The sequence below is a fragment of the Schistocerca cancellata genome, chromosome 2 (assembly GCF_023864275.1).
Source record: "Schistocerca cancellata isolate TAMUIC-IGC-003103 chromosome 2, iqSchCanc2.1, whole genome shotgun sequence".
Classification (NCBI taxonomy): Eukaryota; Metazoa; Arthropoda; class Insecta; order Orthoptera; family Acrididae; genus Schistocerca; species Schistocerca cancellata.
Genome location: NC_064627.1, coordinates 466,146,879 through 466,165,419, shown reverse-complemented (window position 1 = coordinate 466,165,419; position 18,541 = coordinate 466,146,879). Strand labels below are relative to the sequence as shown.

Genomic DNA, 18,541 nt, shown 5'->3' with positions numbered 1-18,541 from the left:
TATCTGTTGTTACCCAGCAGTCATAATGGATGATTTGGGAGACACACTGGATGTTGTGTGAAGTCACTGTAGTTACTGGCCAGCCACTCTGTGTTTCATCTGCCAACTATGTCTGCACTTCAACCTCATTACAGCAACAAACTCAACATCTAATGGTGCTGACATCCATCATAGCATCTCCATACATCTTCCTCTGTCCTTCATGAATGTTATAGGATGTCTTACCTTATGCAGTCAAGAATTCAGTCACAGAATGTTCCTCATATACGTATGTTGGTGATGGCAGGTTTCTAAACTTACAGTGGTGCCATCTATTGATGTAGGACACTATTACTGGACTGGGCTGTAGAAAATGGTACGCAAAAGTGCACCAAATGTCACATCACCAACATAATGAAGGGGGGATAAAATGGGGAAACACTACTATGACTGGCCCTCACACATGGATTGCAACCATCACTACAAAGTTTTGTACTCAGATAGAGCAAAGATGGTTGTGTTAAATCACAATATTTGAGATTTGTTTTAATTAAGTACTCTAGTTGAGCAATTGCAGTTACTGTCAGTGAGTTGCTAATGTCAGAAATTAGTGCACCAGATTTAATAAAGAAATTTTATATAAAGAGAGTTCCACGCTTTGGCAGTTAGTTGAACTGTGTTCCATCTGTATTTAACATGATATTTTTTTTTTATAATTAAATTTCGTTCTGGCCAGGCCTCAACTCATATTCACCATTTAATTTCTCATTTGTTTGTGCTAACATCTGTGGTGTAACTTTTAACAGGTGATATTCTGTAAATTTTGTTTTTGTGGGATTAATTGGCTCAAATTTTTCCACAGGATTGTTGATATTGCAGCATCGCACTATTCACAAATTTCTGCTGCCATGACGCAGAATTCAACTGTGTATATGTGGGGTTATTGTCGAGGTGAGTGGATGTTACATATGTGCTTCATAATAATTGACATATTTAATGATTTTGAGTTGTTGCTGTATTAAAACTTCATTGGTATTATGTTCAATCCAGTGGCCTAGTGGTAAAGTTTGTATGTTAGACATCCAAAAGCTCATGTCATTGACTCTTGATCAGACCACAGAATGTTTCAGTATATCTTTAGCCTAGCCTTTACCTCTCAGTGATGTGAAGATCCACGAGAAACAAGCTGTGGTTTGGCTTGCACTTTCAACTTTGGGTTCCATTTCTCCAGTAGGATTACTGGGGTAGGTTAGCGACACAAGTTGCTGAAATGGCGTCCAGGCAAAAGATGTTCACCAGGCCATTATGCCACACTGTTTTTAAATTGGTATTATGCAATAAAGAGAATAATAATTTGAAAAATAAGGGTGTTAGTGTCCAGTGTGATGCCCATTAATGAGGATGAGCTAGTAAAGTTATGGAGTGAATCTCTTAGACACTGAGTTAAGCTATATTGATTTCTTAATAGCACTAACAATGTTTGTGACAACTTCTGGAAATGGGCTTGCTGTTACATTTGATGTCTTCAGAACTGTTGTCATTGTAATTTATTAAAGTTTCTGGTAGAGTTGCAAATAATATTTCTGTTAGTGACAAGTTTCAGACTTTTCATTATTTCTCAAACTGTTGCCTGAAATAGAAGATAAAATGTTGTTAATGATATGTGAGATACAACATTTTCAAATATTTTGTGTGCACAGATTACAGCTGTGCAATAAGTCTGTTGTGGCATACCTGTGTTTGTGACTTTTTACTGAACATAATATATTTGTTTTCACATCAGATCAGTATAACAAATTTTACTTGATAGTATTATGATTGTCCTAATACATTCAAAATTTGAAAGGCATCTTTATTTCTTTAACCTTGTTTACACGAGGACATTGAGTTGTGCCACTCGTCGCGTGGAATGAGTTGCAAGCAAATGGTTTCATGTTTGACTGTAGACACGACGAAATCAGTGTATATTTGAGTTTCGTTAGTCCCTGAGTCGTGTCTGAAATGAAAGTTCTGGTAGCTGCACATCACATGATATGTGATGGAGTTAAAGTTTGTTGCATGGAATCAATGTGTAAGGAAAAAAATAAGAAACTTGTTTAGATTCGTGACTGAATGAAGAAAAGACATCAGCTCAGTTGCTCAGCATTCTTGCTGAAATAATTTATAATGGAAGATCCCAGGAGTCCTTTTAATTATCTTAGAATGTCACCAGAACTGTTCAAGTTTCTTCTAAATAGAGTTAATTATGCGATAAGGAATAAAGGTACTGTAATGCGTGAAGCACTGTCGCCGGAACTGAAATTGTGTATCATATTACGTGCATTACAATCGAGAACACTCGGCATGCTATAAGATACGGTTTTAGTTGATGATGACGCTATTTCATTAACACCAATAATTATTAACATTAACAGTAATAATTATTAACATTAGCAACAATAATTTGAAGCAGGTTGCATTAAGAAGAGAATGGTTTGCAAGCTACTCTCTTGAAGGCAGATCTGTACAGTGGTAATATTTCAAAATTCTAACATGTGTGAATGGGGAGCACTGCAGCGATGTTTTAAATAGATGAATATTGAATAAAGAATGCAGCTTCTTGAATTTGTATAGCCTTCCCTCCTTTCAACAATATTCCTTAACAAAGAGTTGGCCAACTTGAACGATGGGATTTTAGTCTTGTAGATGAGAGCATTGCCACAGCTAGAATTACACCTGCTTGTATTTTTCTTAATTCAGTTGTATATATGCTCGTAACTCAATAAATTTTGTCCTGCAGCTCAGATATTGTCAAACCATCTATGCTATGATCACACATGATGGTCTCAGCGGTAGCAATGTGTTGCTTATTTTTTTAAATCAGCATCGCTGAAATCCCACAAACACCTATGTAAAGCATAGATATCCAAAAAGCGAACATTTTTCTCCGTTCCCCACTTCGTATGTCAGTTTGTCTATACTCTACGAACACACACAACTTCAAAATTCGCGCAACTAGTGTCGCCAAAGTTGGAACACACCGAAAGTGTTTAGTTTCACCAACAAGTTGCGCAAATGTGCGGCACGCATGCCCAGTGGTCGTTAGCGCAGTTGCCTGCAACCTAGTGTCGTCGTGTAAACTAGGCTTTAGACATAAAAATTTGTTAGACGGCTTCAGTTTCTCTGAATGAAATATACCTTTAACTACTGCATTTTTTCAGGGAACTTTTTTTGTAGCTCTTATACAAAAGGCAAAGACAGAAAAATCAGTAAAGAGTCAAGAACAGAGTTCAGTATTTAGTTCTGCTGCTTTCTAGAGTCCCAGGTACAAGAACAAGTGTGTGGTGTCGTGTAGAGCAGTACAATTAGTTGCTTCATTGATTGTGAAAAAATGTAAAAAGGTTTTTATGAATCACAAGTTATAGTGAATTACATGACACTTGAAGGAAAATGTGCAGGCTCAGCAGATGTCTAGCGAAACATTGAAAGCCTTTGTGTGTTATAGGGAAAGTGAAATTATGTGAAAGTGGATTGATGCTATAGGCTCAATTTCTTGATTTTGTCTTGGACTGTTAGTTTTAGTTGATGTAAAAATGAATGCACGTATGTATGAAACATTTTAGACAATATCATGACTCCTATGGTGTAGTAGTAGTTTTGAGTACTACATTTTCCACCTCAGTCTGATGATGTTCTTGTTGACAAAGCAAGCATCATTGTAAAGTTGCTTGAATTGCTTGATTGGATTGTTGGAGCCCACAGGATTTGGGATGGACAAAAGAATCAACAGTTGGGCACAAGGTTGGTCCACAAAAACATCTGCAGCAGGTGCTTCATTGCTAAATGCATTGGCATTCATCACAACAACCTGCTTGATTAGTTGGTAGTCTGTCAGTTAGACGTGTTTAGAATAATATAATCTGCACTTAATTCTCTTCTTTAATCAGCCAGCATTAAATCTGTTAGTGTCCTCCAAAGCACAAATTGTTTCAGCGTATGATTTTTTTCCCATTTAAATAGTTTCTCAGTAATAAAACTTTGTCAAAAATAAGAAAACATTCTTCAAAGTTGATAATCAGTGCTCAGTTAAATTTCAGGTGTGCATATGTATAAATTCAGCTTATTCTTCTAATATTTCAGCTGCATATCATTTGGCCATCTTCAGAGTGCGTAAGTCCAACACTCACTCCATCTCTTGAAACTCACAGACTGCTCCGTTGCACATGCAACCACAGATACACAAGAATGGAGACATTGATCGGCAGCAAAGAAGTGCAGCATGCATGAATTAAATCTGTGAACCAAATTATGAGTACATTCATCGTCTGGGAAGGATGATGGCAGTTACTTGCACGTAAATATAAATCTGTATGTGTCAGTTTAGGATATACTGCATGTCCAAAAGTGTCATCATTTTTGCACTGAATAATAACATCCAAAAAATGGAAGGCATCACTCCTTTTTCAGTTTCTGTTGTGAAATGGATTTGTCTATATATGGAATTTAGGTGGCTTAAACATTTTGTAATTTGTGTTCACGATGGGCCATACTACAAATGTGTTGTCAACTTATCTCCAGGATACTGTGAGCTTTAAAAGAAGATTCCAGCATCTTTTCCTCACAGTCTTTCACAGATACAAGGGGCGACAAGGGACTACTCATGGCGATACAATCAGTCTGTTCAAATGATTTGTTATTAAATAAAAGTTATGTTGTTGTCATAACATGTTTGAACAAATCTGAAATTTTTTATCAAAACTTCTGCCAATAAATGATAAGTATTCGGAAACTGGAACCTTTCTGAACAATGACACCACATTGAAGCTGACTAATAGATCAGAATTGTTCAGTTTCAGTGATTTTAGTTTGCCATAGTCCACAGAGTTGCTTATGTGCTGAGCACAGTTTTCCCACAAGAGACCTTAATGATAACACCAAGTGCCTGGTACAGTCATAGTTTTGAGAGCCAATGTTACTCACTATTGAACACATAGGAATATCTTTCTTTATGGATCTTGGAAGTCCATAAAGTCTCAGAGGAACCACATCACTTTCTTTCAGTCTTTGCAGAACTTCTGGCAGAGAGGGAGAGGCATTCATAAGCAAAGCAGTCTTCCTTGCCAGTTAGTTAGTGGGGCCTTTACTACTCTTGCAGTATGTGCTATCGGTAAGCTTACATAGTGCAGCCCTCTCAGACACAGATATATTACATCTTTGTGGGTGAGCCTTCATAACAACTCGGCAAGTTTCATGTCTTATTTCGTTTGCTTAATCCATAGTGTGGTCAGACAGCTTCAGTAAATTTTGCAGTCTTTCTTGTTGTGGCCACCTCAGAAACCTAATCTGTCAGCCCATGTTGTACCATCTGTCCAGTCGTAGGGTAACTCCACAGATATCTTCAGGTGCAGACAATAAAGTTGTTTAGAAACTAGGTCCAATTTTTGAGGTATAAATAGGAGCCACTCCTTAACACTCACAGAACCAGCTTTTCTTAAAATCTCACTTGTGCAAGTTGATTTTATAAAATGGTCGTAGCACCTTAATAAAAAGCTGAAAGAGGTCGGTAACCTTGCTCTCAAGGGTCATAGGTTATCAGTCATTGAATATTTAAAATCATCTCCTCTGTGCAGAGGTATTTGACATGCACCTTCATGTTTTCCTGGTGCAGTGACTGCTCTATTAATTTTCTGGTGTGTAGCCTCATAAATTCAGCTTCTTCTTCTAATCTTCAGGTATATATTGTTCAGCAATTTTCAGTCAGCCAGAAGACTGGCACTCCAGCACTTGCTCCATCCTTTTAAATTCGTGCATCGTGTCACTCCATATGCAACTACAGATACACGACTGCCCAAGATGTTGATCGGCAGCAAGAAGTACAATATGCATGTATTAAATCTGTGGCTAGTGAGGTGCACTGTTGTAACATCTTTGTAACTTTATTACAGAAAGCACCAGATTTCATGACTTATCCAAGCTGAAGCTGCTATGTCTATTAATTAAATCTGTTGCCAGGTGAATTTAAATTGTATCTTTCACCACTGACTCCCTAAACTAGTGACCAGTATCAATACAGTGCCCTGCAACAGTCGATTTATTGGGTGTTGTAAGACCTCCTGTGATTGTGGCCTTTCTACACTGGAGAGATGGTTCGGCAGTCCATGATAGATGTACAGAACACCCCAGGCACACCTGGCTCTTGTAGCCCAATAAATCAGCTGTGGCAGAGCACTGTATCAATAGTGGCTATGACACTGCATGAGAAGGTCAAATTTTTCCCCCTACTTTATCTTTTAGGAATTGGTGGTGAAAAATGCAACTGGAAATCTCTTGACAATGAATTTAATTAATAGAGAGAGCAGTTTCAACTTGGATAAGTCATGGAAGCTGGTGCTTCCTGTAATGAACTTATAAAGATATTCCATTATGGATCTATTACATAGCCACAAATCTAATTCATGGCTATTGTAGTTCTTTGCCACCTATCGACATCCCTGGTGCTTGTGTATCTGCAACGCCATGGACAGTGATGTTGTCTGTGAGATTAAAAGGACAGAGCAAGTGCTGGTGCACCAGTCTTTTGACTCACTCTGAAGATGGCTGAAGGATATACAGTTGAAATATTAGAAGAAGCTGAATTTGTCGCTGCAGTCATTGTACTATGGAAACATGAAGATGCACATTAGTAATGAATGTTTGTACAATTGATTTAATCTCCGAGGAAATCTTATCGTGGGCAAATATTCAAATTGATGTTGATTCCTTTCATCCATCAAAGCAAAACTATTTATTGCCACAGTTAGTGTTGTGCTTCTGCCTAAGACAAAGCCTGTGTTTAAATGTGCAGGATAACACGAAAAAAAAATTAGAAAACCTAATATTAAGCTAATAGTAATAAGAGGTTTTGATTACAGGTCTCTTAACTATAAGGGCTAGTGATAAAGTTTTAATCATCACCTTGAAAAAATAAAGTCACATAATTACTGTTCTGTTTGTTTGCTGGTACATGTATACAGTCCTTGTATGCACTGAAATCACCGTGCTGCAGTACAACAGTATACTGCTAATGGCCCCAAAACAAAATAGTACAGCCTACTGATAAAGTGGAGTATTGTTTGGGAACATTGCTGTGGCAATCCATGCTGATTTGATGGAAACGAATGGCAAAAATGCGCTGTTGAATGACACCTGTTAGACATTTCTAGTGTTGTCAAACGAATCTGACAGGGAGAGATCCCCCAGTGATGGGATTGACCTTTTGAAACCATATAAACAGTGATTTAGGTTAAGATCTCAGCTATCACACCTTCTAGCCATTCACCAGGGTGGGCCCTTGTTTGTGAGTTATTGCCAATTAAAAAATCAGAATTTTGTGTGACACTGAATAGCATTAAAAAAGTTGTATCATAGTGACTGGTTGTGTGATGTAATTGATGGGGTGAGGCCTTTTTAAATTTTTATTGAAATTACTTTGATCATTATTTTTATTCAATTAATTGGTTTAAACATAATTTTCTGTTTCTGTTCCTTTATCACATAATTTTAATCATCTTATTAACTCCTTCATTTGCTCTCATTTTTCTTTCTATCATTCTTTCTCCACTTGAAATCTTTGTTCATGTGATTTTAATTAATTTTTTACATATTAATTTCAGTTTAATGTGTGTCATTTTATCATTCTTTTTTATCCATGTTATTGCATTCATTATTTCCATTCCTCATTTTGCTCGGGTTTTGTTTTATTTATAATCCCTTCGTTCATTTGAATCTTCATCTGTGTTTTTTTGCCCATAGCAGTGTAGTAATTTAGGCTATGTTTTAAATGATTCTTGTAACAAAAAAATACATTTTTGACATTATTGCACAGTCAGTGTAAATAGATTATTTTGTCACTTGTTTTTTAACTGTTATTAAAGATATTTGAATATGACAATAGATCATTATAATTATAATAGAAGGAAACATTCCATGAAGGAAAAATATACCTAAAAACAAAGATGATGTGACTTACCAAATGAAAGTGCTGGCAGGTCGACAGACACACAAACGAACACAAACATACACACAAAATTCAAGCTTTCGCAACAAACTGTTGCCTCATCAGGAAAGAGGGAAGGAGAGGGAAAGGCGAAAGGATGTGGGTTTTAAGGGAGAGGGTAAGGAGTCATTCCAGTCCCGGGAGCGGAAAGACTTACCTTAGGGGGAAAAAAGGACGGGTATACACCCGCGCGCACACACACACATATCGATCCACACACACACACACACACACACACACACACACACACACACACACACACACACATACATGTCTGCTTGTGTCTGTATATGTGTGGATGGATATGTGTGTGTGTGCGCGAGTGTATACCCGTCCTTTTTTCCCCATAAGGTAAGTCTTTCCGCTCCCGGGACTGGAATGACTCCTTACCCGCTCCCTTAAAACCCACATCCTTTCGTCTTTCCCTCTCCTTCCCTCTTTCCTGATGAGGCAACAGTTTGTTGCGAAAGCTTCAATTTTGTGTGTATGTTTGTGTTCGTTTGTGTGTCTGTCGACCTGCCAGCACTTTCATTTGGTAAGTCACATCATCTTTGTTTTTAGGTAGATCAATATAATTAAATTCACATTCATAAAATTTCTGAGTGGAAGAAGAATGATGTAAAGAACAAATGGAAAAAATGCATGCAATGATTAATGATGTCACAGAGAAGCAGAAATAAAAAATTATATTTAAACCAGTTAATTGAACACAACCAATCTGCAAAACTCTTCACTCTTAATGTTATTGAGTATCACCTCAAATTCCAATTTCTGTTTGTTAGTTACTCGCAAACTAGGATCCACTAGGATGAATGGCTGCAAGGTGTGATACCAGGGATCATAACCCACATAACCATATAGATGGTTTGAAAAGGTTGATCCCACTGCTGGGGGGACCTCTCTTTGTGAATGAGAAAGAACGAGGTGTCAGACCACCTCTCTGTGAAGAACTGGGAACTTCAAGATAAGTGGAGGCCCTGGTACTTGAAGACTGGTGTATCACAATTGAGGAAATAGGGGGAAAAAGTGAAAATCAGTCCTAGGTCAGTTTTCAACATCTTCGTGACATTTTGAAAAAGACAAAAGTTGACATACTGCCTGTTGGCTGCTGTTCAGGTTCCTTGGCCAATGTTTATTTCATGATTTTTCTGGCATTGAAGCTTCATCATCCATTGCTGATGGTGGACTATAGTTTAGCCCATGGCCTGAAATTATACGTACCTGTCCCACCAATGTCTGAGGGCTTTTCCATTGGACATTTCTGTCGTGGTTCTACTTTTGCTACCTGCAATGGTTGTTCACTTCAGCATGGGAATCCAAGATCCACTTAGTTAAGATTTTCTGTTCTGACCACAAGAACACACAGACAATGATGGCCACAACACTGTATTACATCAAGAAATAACCTGTTACAAGAAGACACTTGCCACGGAGTGGCTACACTACTAGTTTGATAATCCTAGTCAAAATGTAAACATGTAACTGAGGGCAAGGCTGGCTGGGCCTGACTGTGTGCTGGTGGCCAGCTGGTAGACTGCACGGAGGAGAGGCTGCGCACACATCCGTGAGTGGCAGCCTCTGGTGGTTCTAGCATCTGATGACCTCTGCGGCATGCCTTACAACTGTGCACCCAGATCTCGGATGTGAAATCTATGTGGGTCACTAAGGTTTTCTCTTCCTTATCAAGACTGCTTTCATGTTTGAGAAATTCTATGGCTTCCCTGAATAAGCAAGTGCGCTAGCTCTTCACCACAGTGAGAACGTCCATGTCAGCCTATTTTATTGTGTGGCCAGTCTTGCACAGCGCGTGATATACCTTTATTCATGATGCACGCAATTTCAGAGATCATGCATTCATACAGTTCACAGGCCCGCTTATAGAGGCCACATGGATTGGTTCCCTGGCTCACCCTGGTGAGCTGCCAAAGAAACAGTACTTGGCCTATTCTGTAACATGTGTTACTGTTTTCCAGTCAGTGTGTTCAGTTCTATGCAGTACCTGTACTTCATTGTATTTTACGCTTTACTCTGTAAAGTACTGTGTTCCAGAAATTGTGTTTGTTCTTGCTATAACAAACTTGGCGATGAGTGAGGGTTATGCTTTCTCTGCGTGTTAATATCAGTGCTAAGTCACCTGACAAACATCTAGATGGAAGAAGTGCTCCAACTTATCATTGCCCAGCAGCAAGCTTTCATGGAACAATAGCAGACTCTCAGCAACACTCTCAATCAAGTGGTTTCTGCGTGTTCACGGCAGGTCACTCTCCTGTCAATACAATCGTTGCCCTTTCCTGCATATGATGAATCGGCTGAAGATTGAGACTCCTATGATACATGGTTACGCCAACATTTCCAGATGTCTTGTGTGGGCAATGCAAACCTGTGTAGGGTTTTCTTCCTTTCCTGGCATTTTCCATGCATTTATCAGTTGTTGTGCCAACTTGCACCTTTGCAAGAGCTGACCAGCTTATCATTTGATGAAATGTGCCAGCTTCTCTCAAGCTGTTACTGTGATAGAATGCACATAATTGCAACACATGTAAACACATGTACAATTTTACCATTGTTTGAAACACCCAATCCAATCTTAAGAGGCCTGGGGTGCAGAATTATACGAGTTGAGCCGTCCTTGTAAATTTGTCACTAGTACCAATCACGAATTCTATGCTACTCATATTGTGCATGATGTTATTATTTGTCTGACCCCAGATAGGGAATTCCGTGAAAAAGCATTTCATTGTGAGAAACCATGCTTTCAGATGTGCTCAATGTAGCACAGTCCTTTGAAATGTGATGGGCCACAGGCGATCAATTGCTTCATGAAGGGAGGTACTGCATCTGCTGTTGCAACAGTACAACCTTCAACTCAGCGTCACAAGGTGCATTGTTGGTTATACGAGTATGCTGTGTGCCTTAAGTGTTGGGCTGTTTGGAACAAGCATTGAAAGAAAGGTCACATTGCATTTGTGTGCAACTACTATTCGCATGTCGTGGACACAGTAGTACTAATGGATATGAACCGTATCTCTACAATGACTGTCTCTCTGAACAAATTGTTCATTGACTTGTGTGTGTTTAATAAACCACTAAAAATGCAAATTGACATAAGACCTTCAGTGACTTCTGTAAATGCACAAATGTATGTGTACTTGGCTTCCCCTCCCCTCACACAGGTTTCATGGAATTTGAATAGCTACAATAAACAGCAGTTTCTGATCCTATGTCAGTTCTCTGGTCTCTGTCTCATACAAATCTGCTGTTTGTCCTCTCACCTTCCTTGTTGTGGATCGTCCCCATACCACAGACCTGTTCGGGTTAGATGCGTTAAACACTTTTGGTTTCCCTTTTGCTGATGAGGTAAATTTAGTGTTAGATCAAGTTCCATATCATAAACTGGTGTCCCTCTGCTCTGAGTTTTCTTCTCTGTTTTACTCTGTGTTTGGCTGTGCTGCTGGTTTTCAGGCCCACATTACAATGAAAGAGTCCACCCATCCTCGCCCCCCCCCCCCTCCCTCCCCCCAGGCGTGGCAGGTACCTGCCATGTTGTGCAGCTCTGTCAAGGCCATATTAGACCATTTGAATTTGCTCAATGCGATTTGGTCTATTTCTTCCAGTGAGTGGTCTACACCACTGGTCATAGTTAAGAAGCCATCAGGTAAGCTTCACTGCTGTGGCAACTTCAGTGTCCTGATTAATGCACAGTCTGTGACAGTTACATACCTTTTGACCTACCCTGATGAGCTGCTCACAAAATTATCAGGCAGTCACTGCTTTTCCAAGATTGATTTGTCAGAATTGTACTTTCTAGTTCCCCTTGCATAAGGCTGTTAGGTGCCTTGTCATTATCAATATACCTTTTGGGCTAGACCAATATAAAAGTTACATATTTTTCTAGTCAGCTTGCAATTTTTCAGCATTTTTGTAGAACAGCCTTTGTGCTGGCCGGCTGCATCAGTTACCTTGATGATATCATTGTTTTGGTCTCTTCCACTGAAGACCACCTTAGAAATCTATGATTGCTGTTTTCTGTTTTGCAGTCTGTGGGTCTTAAGTGCAGTCTTGCCAAACCTCAATTTTTTCAGCTATTTACTGAATACCTAAGTTTTGAGGTTTCTCACACAGGGGTCAAGCCATTGTGTAGGTAAAGTTGCGTACTACCGTAAGTTTTTCCATATGCATCCACTGTCGCTCAGCCCCTGCATGTGCTTTTGCGTAAAAATGTGCCATGTTTCTGGTCCCCAGCTTGTGACCGAGCATTTGCTTTGCTTAAATCTAAGCATAAATCTGCCCTGTGTCTGGCCACTTTTCAGCCAGGTCAGCATCTCATGTTGACTACAAATGCCTCTCAATGATGTCGTGGCACAGTGTTGGTGCACAGATATGCAAACGGGTCTGAATGACCCATTGCTTACACTTCTAACACTTAAACTCCCTCTCTCAGATTGAAAAGGAGGCTTTAGCGATGGTGTTCTCCCTCGAGAAATTTTAGGTCTTTTTGTATGGTTCTAAGATCACAAGCTGTTGGTTGCTCTTTATAACTCTTTGGCTTCTGTGCCAGACAAAGCAGTACATTGTTTGCAGTAGTGGACTCTCTTCCTCTCCCATTGTCATTATCAGATCCATTACCGGCTGATGGCACAACACACCATTGCTGATGCCTTATCTCACCTTCCAATTGGGCCGAACTCAGCGTTTGATCAGGAAAAAGAATTAAAAAAAAAAGAAAAAAAAAAGAAAGGTAGGCAGAGTTAAACAACAAACACTATCCCACTGATGTAGTGTGTGATCATGCTAAGGCCTTTGAGTGGACCACAAAAATCTACCCGAGAAATAAAAAAAATACTAAATCAATGGCAACCTTCTTGTGTGGATAATGTCTTACATTCATAATATCTAATGGAGGGTCACATTGATTGACAGTACCACATGGGTAAAATTCAATTCTGAATGGAGAACATAAAATGTGTGGGCTCACGTAGTCAGTATTGGGTCTACTCCTGTCGTAAGGACAGCGTACTTTGCCTTTTTTCAATCTGTTTTAAGGTATGGGTTAATACTCTGGGGAAACAGCAGAAAAATAAATGAAATTATGGTGATCCAGAAGAAAACAATCAGAGTAATGGCTAAGGTAGATAATAGAACACATTGTAAACCATTGTTCATTAAATATAGAATTTTAACAGTTATTAATTTATATATTCTTGACAGTGTTAACTGCATACTTGCTGAACTACCTAATTTAAGTGTAACAAATGAAAGGCATGACTACTATACAAGAACGTGTACTTCTCTGTTGTTGCCACAAAATAGATTAGCTAAAACTAACAATAGTCATAAGTATATGGCAATTAAAATATATAACAAATTGTCTAAAAATGGGTCAATCAAGCCTGACAAATTATTTAAAGACAATGTTCATAACTTCTTGTTAGCTAATCCATTCTATTCATTAGAATAATTTTTAGAAATGCCCAATATCAATTTAAATATGTAAAAATTTATTTTGTAAAATTAATAGGTTAAGTGAACTGACGAAATCTATTGCATGTAATAATGCTGAATGACCAATAAAGAATCTGAATCTGAACCCTACTTACATAAATGACCTTACTGTGACTTTTAAAGATTGTTATCAAACTGCAGTGCTTGCAGATCATAAGAGTACAAATCAAAGGTCCAAATTAAAACATATCAGAAATGGCTAAGGTGATTACAGGTCGTACTTAAAATTAGTTAACAGAAAGCAGTTAGTCTTAATCTCACAGAGATTCATACTGTGCAATTTCAAACAAACAATAATAACCTGCTCATTTCAGAAATAGACGTGAGTGAGTTTGCAAATAAATATTGAGAGCTTATAATTCATATTTTGGTAGTGTAGCTAGGTAGACATACTGAAATTCTTAACATAAAACTTCCATGTCAGAGTTAGTGACTATATAGTTCTTGCTGCAGATTGTTACTGGACTTAATTGAAATACTTTGGTAGCCAGGAAAGCCTTAATTTTCCACATATCGGATGCACAGTAGATTATCCTCCAGCTTGTGTATGTTTTGCATCCATCTGTATCAAATGTAAAGCAGATGTAACTTGTTTTCAGATTAGAAAATAACTTAGCAGCAATCTGTCTTCATTTTTTCACGCAACCTGGCCTCCAAAAGCTTTGGAATCTGATTCTTTTCCACTTCATCTACAAGCATTGTCATATTTCACACAAGTACAAAGTAGTGAACTGATCATTATGTAAGATGTAGGCCTAATTTTTTCCTTCAGTGAATTGTAGTCACTAGATAGCAGATTTCATTTGCAACTTCTTAAAATTGCTTTTAAGTTGCGTAAGCAATTGAAAACTGTGCATGACAGTTTCTTTCAATTAATTACATGACACAATGATTTAGAAAAATACTTGATGCAATACCTGTAGTGCACCTCATTGTTAATTCACCAGATAAGATTGTTCCACATGCAATTTATGTCCAATCATCAACAGTTCTATAATTTATGAATGATTTTGGGAAGTCCACTACTTCATTATATTATTCAGAATGCTTTTCATCTGTAAAAATTTTGCTAAATTCATTATGTTTCACTTGATCTGTGAGCAGAAAGTTCAGTTTATGACTGACTGCCACATTTCACTAGTTTGTACTTCTTCGTATATTAACCTGTTACAAAACAGCAATTTGCTCATTTATTGAGCATTTGCTATACTAGGTCAGAGGAAGTGGGGTTGATAGAATTATGTATGAAAACTATCTTTATCACATGATTTTGGGTGACTGCTTATTCTCTCCAGCATGATTATTTTCTGGTGATGAATTTCTGTTATGTGAAAATTAAAATAAAATCATCATTTTTTTTAAAACTGTGGCACAAACTGATTTTTGGGGAATTTTTATAGTGATTAATATTGAGACAGACTGCTGCATTATGTAAAACCAGTTTGTGTTTGCTGCAACTTTTACCCATGTCATCATTTTTTTGTTTATTGTGATGACAAATTTGTCAGAGGACATTTTAACGTGGAAGTTAGTGAAATGAAATTATTTTGTGTTGCAGGACAAATTATCACTCTACCAACAAAAACACCATTTTCTTCCTTGCATGAAGTTTTTGCCTGTTTCTCAACACCAGCTGTCATGTGGAAGCCACTGGAAGTGAAACAACATGAAGGGAATACAGTGGCAGAAAGTTTAAGAGCTGCTTTTGATGATCCAGTATGTTTCTTCATCACTAAGTAATTCTATTGTTCTCTAGTAATGTTAATTATGAAGAAATAGAAATTTCTGTTTGTTTTTTGTTGGATTTGCTAAAATATTAGCTAAGTCTGGTATGTATTTCATTCCCTAAAATGAGATAGAGTACATTAGCAAAATACAAAGCCAACATATTAGTAGTGAAGACAATATAGACTCTTTGAAGTAGCTGACCCTGAGGGGCAAAGACAGTATTCAAGGATGGCTTTCAGATGCCATGGCCAACAGGACATATTTTTGGGTTCCCACACAATCCTGCGATGTTAGATTACCACTGATCCAGTTGGAGTCAAAGTGGAAATAGAACGAAAACCCCTAGTACTTAGTATGGGTGAACATGAAAAAACTTGTATCAACACCACCCAAGTGCCTAAAGTTAGTAGTACAGGAGCCAAAGGTGTGTGTGAATATTAAGTATATTTCTCCCTCCTTTGTTGACCTGAAGCGATAAGAAGCAAGGGTCTGAAAACATGATAATTAAATGGACACCCTAGCTGCAAAGAGGCGTTGATATACTTCATAGGGGTCATGTTGAAAATGTGTGCCCCGACCTGGGCTCGAACCCGGGATCTCCTGCTTACGTGGCAGATGCTCTATCCATCTGAGTCACCGAGGGCACAGAGGAAAGTGCGCCTGCAGGGACTTGTCCCTTGCATGCTCCCCGTGAGACTCACATTCCCAACATGTCCACACCACTACATTCGTAGTGCGCCTAATACATGTTTGCCCATCATACTCATTACTCCTGGAAGATTAATCTACCAAGTCCCATAAGAGTTTGGGCATAGCGTGTGCATTCACTCAAGAAGGTCAAAGGCCGGGAAGACATGATGGGCAAACATCTATTAGGCACACTACGAATGTAGAGGTGTGGACATGTTGGGAAAGTGAGCCTCACGGGGAGCGTGCAAGGGTAAGTCCCTGCAAGCGCACTATCCTCTGTGCCCTCGGTGGCTCAGATGGATAGAGCATCTGCCATGTAAGCGGGAGATCCCGGGTTCGAGTTCCAGTCAGGGCACACATTTTCAACATGTCCCCTATGAAGTATGCAGCTAGGGTGACCATTTAATTATCATTTCATTGTAGCGAAAGCTGCATGGTCATTAACGGTAACTGTTCTTTCGGGAACAGATACGACCTTCATATATAGTACTGAAAACAGTTGCATTGGGTGCTGCAAGACATTTGATGCTGTTACACTGTATTTACTTATTAAATTGCCAAAAGAGTTTTTCACAACATTGAATTCAAGTCTATAGTAAATGACTCCTGTGTCACAATCAAAATCATGTGAGATGTTCCAAAATGATCTTTACAACTTTGATAAAATATAAATCCGAAATGGGGATAGGTGGAAAGGTGTGGTTTGCAGTATAATGTTTATGTACACCTAGTTTTAGTAGCTGTTTAACAAAGTTTAATGTATGAAACATCTGTAGCATACAGGGTGCCTAAGAGATATTCCAGTTGCTCCCATGTCCAACCCATCATGCATTCATCAATGTGTGCTGTTGCTGCTCTGTGGGAGCTTGCTGTTCCTATAGTTCCTGCACTGGGGTCTGGTAGGATTCCTTGAACATTGTGTACCACTGTCTGATAGCCGGATGTGATGGTGGTGTGCTTCTGTAATGTGTCCACGAGTTCTGCTGGATAGGTGTCCAATTTGATCTCCACAAGCATACACGATCAAAACTGTAAAGATCATTTTTGAACACTCTGCCATGATCAGTAGAGATAAATTTGATCAACAGTCTATTTGTATAATTCATCAGTATTAACTGGGGGCTGGGCTAAGTGACAGCCATATACGAATACGAGGAAGGCATACAGTGTTGTTGATGGAGTGTGGAACAGAAGTCCATTATTTGACACAACCAGTAACTAGTGTTACATGTACTGTTAAAGGTTTCTCAAAGAATAGTGCTAAAACAGTCAGTATGGTAAAAGAGTACTTGATGCAGCTCTCCATGCTAGTCTATCCTGTGCAAGCTTCTTCATCTACCTACCAAGCTTCTTCATCTGCCTACTGCAACCTACATCCTTCTGTATCTGTTTAGTGTATTCATCTCTTGGTCTCCCTCCACGATTTTTACGCTCCACGCTGCCCTCCAGTGCTAAATTGGCAAGCTCTTGATGCCTTAGAACATGTCCTACCAACCAATCCCTTCTTCTAGTCAAGTTGTGCCACAAACTCCTCTTCTTCCCAATTCTATTCAATACCTCCTCATTAGTTATGTGATCTACCCATCTAATCTTCAGCATTCTTCTATGGCACCACATTTCGAAAGCTTCTATTCTATTCTTTTCTTGTATAAACTAGTTATCATCCATGTTTCACTTCCATACATGGCTACACTCCATACAAATACTTTCAGAAACGACTTCCTGACACTTAAATCAATGCTCGATGTTAACAAATTTCTCTTCTTCAGAATCACTTTCCTTGCCATTGCTTCTACATTTTATACCCTCTCTGCTTCGACCATCATCAGTTATTTTGCTCCCCAAGTAGCAAAACTCATTTACTACTTTAAGTGTCTCATTTCCTAATCTAATACCCTCAGCATCACCGGCTTAATTCGACTACATCCCATTATCCTCACTTTGCTTTTGTTGATGTTCATTTTATACCCTCCTTTGAAGACCCTATCCATTTTGTTCAACTGCTCTTCAAAGTCCTTTGCTGTCTCTGACAGAATTACAATGTCATCAGCGAACCTCACAGTTTTTATTTCTTCTCCATGAATTTTAATTCCTACTCTGAAGTTTTCCTTTGTTTCCTTACTGCCTGCTCAATATACAGATTGAATAGCATCGGGGAGAGGCAACAACCCTGTCTCACTCCCTTCCCAACCACTGCTTCCCTTTCATGCCCCTCAACTCTCATAACTGCCATCTGGTTTCTGTACAAATTGTAAATAGCCTTTCGCTCCCTATATTTTACCCCTGCCGCCTTCAGAATTTGAAAGAGAATATTGCAGTCAACATTGTCAAAAGCTTTCTCTAAGTCTACAAATGCTAGAAACGTAGGTTTGCCTTTCCTTAATCTTTCTTCTAAGATAAGTCGTAGGGTCACTATTGCCTCACATGTTCCATTTCTACAGAATCCAAACTAATTTTCCCTGAGGTCGGCTTCTACCAGTTTTTCCATTCGTCCGTAAAGAATTCGCGTTAGTATTTTGCAGCTGTGGCTTATTAAACTGATAGTTCAGTAATTTTCACATCTGTCAACACCTGCTTTCTTTGGGATTGGAATTATTGTATTCTTCTTGACATCTGAGGGAATTTCGC

The 18,541-nt window shown here is 38.7% G+C and overlaps 1 protein-coding gene across 2 annotated transcripts in view; it reads left to right on the top strand.

The window, feature by feature from the left end:
• Window positions 1-18,541, top strand: part of LOC126161974 (RCC1 and BTB domain-containing protein 1-like) — a 219,791-nt gene that overhangs the window by 92,683 nt on the left and 108,567 nt on the right. For both annotated transcript variants that reach the window (XR_007534982.1, XM_049918165.1), the window contains exons 7-8: window positions 842-930; window positions 15,054-15,211. Coding sequence is in view for 1 of the 2 variants with exons in the window: in XM_049918165.1 (XP_049774122.1) it covers window positions 842-930; window positions 15,054-15,211 (247 nt within the window). In the remaining variant the exon portion in view is untranslated. The remainder of the gene's footprint in view (window positions 1-841; window positions 931-15,053; window positions 15,212-18,541) is intronic.